Source organism: Rattus rattus, chromosome 14 (assembly GCF_011064425.1).
Source record: "Rattus rattus isolate New Zealand chromosome 14, Rrattus_CSIRO_v1, whole genome shotgun sequence".
NCBI classification, from domain to species: Eukaryota; Metazoa; Chordata; class Mammalia; order Rodentia; family Muridae; genus Rattus; species Rattus rattus.
The window spans coordinates 40,909,821-40,914,042 of NC_046167.1; the positions used below are offsets into that span (position 1 = coordinate 40,909,821).

The 4,222-nt window shown below is 37.2% G+C and overlaps 1 protein-coding gene across 1 annotated transcript; it reads left to right on the forward strand.

Moving 5' to 3' along the window:
• Positions 1 to 3,051: 3,051 nt before the first annotated feature.
• On the forward strand, positions 3,052 to 4,002 carry LOC116883769 (olfactory receptor 2B11-like). Its single transcript, XM_032885014.1, has one exon. It carries the CDS (start codon positions 3,052 to 3,054, stop codon positions 4,000 to 4,002), a length of 951 nt encoding a protein of 316 aa, XP_032740905.1.
• The last annotated feature ends 220 nt before the right edge of the window (positions 4,003 to 4,222 follow it).

Below are 4,222 nucleotides of genomic sequence, written 5' to 3' on the forward strand. Positions count from 1 at the left end.
TCACTTAAAACACCACTGTTGTTTTTATTTTATTCACAATATCCTTTCCGTTAAAAAAAAACGGCAACTCTAATGCTCACTTTGTGCCCACCATGTCCCTCTGTGTCTAACACTAGTTAGGACTGTTTTGTGCTCTTATTTAAAAACAAACAAACAAACAAACAAACAAAAAACCCCTCACTTTTTAAATGCTATTTAAATGCATCGAAAAACTGGAGTCACAAAGGAAGTTTGCAATGTACACATAAAAAATATGTGCACCAAACTTTAAAGTTCCCGTTATCTATCAGATTTCCTGATTATTCTTAGAAAATGCTTAGGACGTATTTAGTCTCAACTGCCATGCATAAACGATTTCAATGTACTTTTTGGAAAATGCATTTTTTTTTAATCTTTTTTGAAATTTTTTATTATATATTTCTTTACTTACATTTCAAAGGTTATTCCCGTTCCTAGTTCCCTGTCCATAAGCTCCCATTCTCTCCCCTCCCCTCCCACATAGGGGTATTTCCCTATACATCCCCCTTGTTGCCCTCCCCCATATTCCCCTATACTGGGTGTCCAATCTTGGCAAGATCAAGGGCTTTCCCTTCCACTGGTGCCCCAACAAGGCTATTCTCTGCTACATATGCATTTGGAGCCCTGGATCAGTCCATGTATGGTCTTTTGGTAGTGGTTTAGTCACTGGAAGCTCTGGTTGGTTGGCATTGTTGTGTTTATGAGACTGCAAGCTCCTTCAACTCTTTCAATACTTCCTCTAATTCCCTCAAGGGGGTCCTTTTCTCAGTTCGGTGGCTTGCTGCTAGCATTGACTTCTTTATTGGACATGCTCTGGATGTGTCTCTCAGGAGAGAATTATATCTGGTCCCTTTCTGCATGCATTTTTTTTTTTATTAACTTGAGTATTTCTTATATACATTTCGAGTGTTATTCCCTTTCCCGGTTTCCGGGCAAACATCCCCTTCCCTCCCCTCCTTCCTTATGGGTGTTCCCCTCCCCACCCTCCCCCCATTGCTGCCCTCCCCCCGACAGTCTAGTTCACTGGGGGTTCAGTCTTAGCAGGACCCAGGGCTTCCCCTTCCACTGGTGCTCTTACTAGGATATTCATTGTTACCTACGAGGTCAGAGTCCAGGGTCAGTCCATGTATAGTCTTTAGGTAGTGGCTTAGTCCCTGGAAGCTCTGGTTGTTGGCAAAGATTTTTTTTTAAAGAAATGTTTTTTGTTTGTTTGTTTTAAACTCTTTTAGCCCCAATGCATTCTCCACAACACTTGCTAAAGTTTATTATTTGATTTTATCTTCACAAGAAGATTATAAGGAAGTGTACTCACAAGGGGATTTTTTATAGTGCCTCTTGCCAAGAAATTTCCAGTGAGATTTATTATCTACTTGGAGCCTGAAGTCCCATAGCTTTATAAAGTACCCCTCCTTTGCTTTGTTTTCTGTGGTGCCAGAATTCAAACTCAAGGTCTTGTACAGATAAGGCAAATCACCAGGTCCTGCCTCAGTTTTTATTTCAGAGTAAAATGTATTTTCTCACTTTAAAATACCTATAAATAAATAAAATAAATCAAATATTAAAGGTTTATGGTATATAAAGTCACTGAATATAGAGGAGTAGTCAATTCTTATTTGCTATAAACACTAAATTCCAATTAAAAAGACCTATTTTAAAAGAAAGTACAATATCACCACAGGAAGTCAACATTGATTTAAGGTAGGTGTTTTATGTGGGTGAAGTTTATTCATCTGATTTGATGTAAGTTTAATATAATTCTGCATGCTATGACTTCTTTATGCAAACATGAATATTAGAGAAAGTGTGTATAAATGATATTTTATACTAACAAACACCTTTAGAATTTATGATATTGAAATGCATTTGAGGTAGATCAGAGATACTTCTTGCATTAGTAGGTATTTTCATTAATTAAAATAAATGTACACAAATATTAAAATGTTGAATGCATTAATATCAGATTCAAATGAGATGATCTGAGAAATTTAAGAAAATGGGACAAAAGAATGTAATCATTATGGGAGGATGAGAACTGTTAGTATATGATGCAACTAGAAGGAAGACTGAATTAAATATTGCACATTAAATAGCTGATACTTGTGGTGGTCCATGCCTGACAGTACAACACGGGGGAAGATGAAGTAGCAATCTGATCATAAATTTGAGGCTGCCAAAGCTACACGATGAGTTCTAAGGAAGTCTAGCCTACTCAAACTATGTCTCAAACTATATGAAAGAAAGGCAGGGTGTGGCAGGGTGGAGGGAGAAAAGATCCTTATATATAATGACTAATTCTCTTAGCAACTAAATAATTTGACAAAAATAATGCCCAAGTGTCTAAATGTATGACAGATTACAACTCACAATGTATCATTCACTACTGGACTCATAATATGCTGACAAATAATGTTGCCTTAATGACATTTCACCTCTAAGACTTGTAATAAATTATTTTTATCTTATTTTTCAAGTTCTGAGTTTATTTCAAGAGGTCATTTTCTTGTAGCAAAATGCAGGAGTTTATAGAGTTAAGTTTAAATTGGCAAAAATCAGGTAAAGCTTTGAAACTAGAGAAATATTTGTTGTCTGAATTCATCCAAACCAACTAGAGTACAGCAAGTGTCAGTAGATCATATATTTTGGAAATTAACATGACCCAAATCAACATGGGTGGTTCCTAGGCATTCTCTAGAATTATTATTTATCCTCATTATTCTTCTAGCTCACATAAGATCAATCTAAATTTCCCATTTCTTGTTATCACTCTATTAATATATGCTGTGTTATAATACTTGGTTATATGTATAGATTCAATAATCTTTCTCTTGGAAATGTTAAAAGGGAATATTTCTTTCTTTAGACTATTAATTTTCATGTTTGTAAGTATCAAATCACTTTAGTGGAGTGGATTATGAGAAAAGTTTCTGAATAGCTTATGTTATTTTATTTAACACAATGTCTTAACTGTCATAGAAACTCCATACTAAAATACAAATCTTCACCTTCACTTGACTTTGCCAACCAACCACAGTAATGAACCTAGGTAATGAAAGTGCTCCAAAGATCTTCATTCTTTTGGGTTTCTCCAACTATCCATGGCTGGAAATGCCCCTCTTCATAATGGTGCTTGTTGCTTATGTCTGCACAGTGCTGGGAAATATATCAATTATTGTTGTATCCAAGATAGACCCTCAACTGGACAGCCCAATGTACTTCTTCCTTTCCAACCTCTCCTTCTTGGACCTGTGTTTCACCACAACCACCATCCCTCAGCTACTTCGGAATCTTTGGGGCCCAGATAAATCCATCAGCTACAGAGGTTGTGTAACACAGTTTTATATTTTTCATTTCCTTGGGGCTACTGAGTGCATCCTCCTGGCTGTGATGTCTTTGGATCGTTACATTGCCATATGCAAGCCCCTGAGGTACCCAGCAATCATGCACCAGCAACTCTGTATCCTCCTCATGTCCATGACATGGCTGAGTGGTTTGGCTAATTCTTTGCTTCAATCAACCCTCACTGTCAAGCTGCCATTTTGTGGAAACAACAAGGTAGACAACTTTCTCTGCGAGGTCCCAGTGATGATCAAGATGTCCTGTGCTAACACTGCATTCAATATAGCTATGCTCTCCATTGTAGGGACTTTTTACTCTCTGGTTCCCTTGTCACTTATTCTTGTTTCCTATGGGTTCATTGTAGCGACGGTGCTTAGGATTCGTTCCTCAGAGGGCAAGAAGAAAGCCTTTAATACATGTGGCTCTCATGTTATTGTTGTGACTCTTTTCTATGGACCAGTAATTAGCATGTATGTACAACCTTCATCTTCTAGTTCTCAGGACAAGAACAAACTTCTGTCTCTGTTTTACAGTTTGGTGACTCCTATGCTTAACCCTTTTATTTATACTTTGAGGAACAAGGACGTGAAGGGAGCAATGAGGAGATTTCTTGTCTCATTGTTTCACAAGGAATCGGAGCAAACATAACTTTTTAAACTCATCCTCTGCATTTGTGGTTTAGAAGAGCTTCAGTTCTAATGTTATCTCTTTAGCAGTCATTAGTTCTGTTCTGTCTGCACATGTCTTTCCATCGTACTGCTATGGTTTTTTCACTTAATGTGAACTCTTAGTGTAAAGTGTCTGCAGTCTGCACGAGTATGAAGAAGACCATATAAGTAAGTTGCTTTGTATCTACCTAGAGATTGGT

What these genes read in the sequence shown, in the direction of transcription:
- LOC116883769 (XM_032885014.1), top strand. Translation starts at nt 3,052, where the DNA reads ATGAACCTAGGTAATGAAAGTGCTCCAAAGATCTTCATTCTTTTGGGT.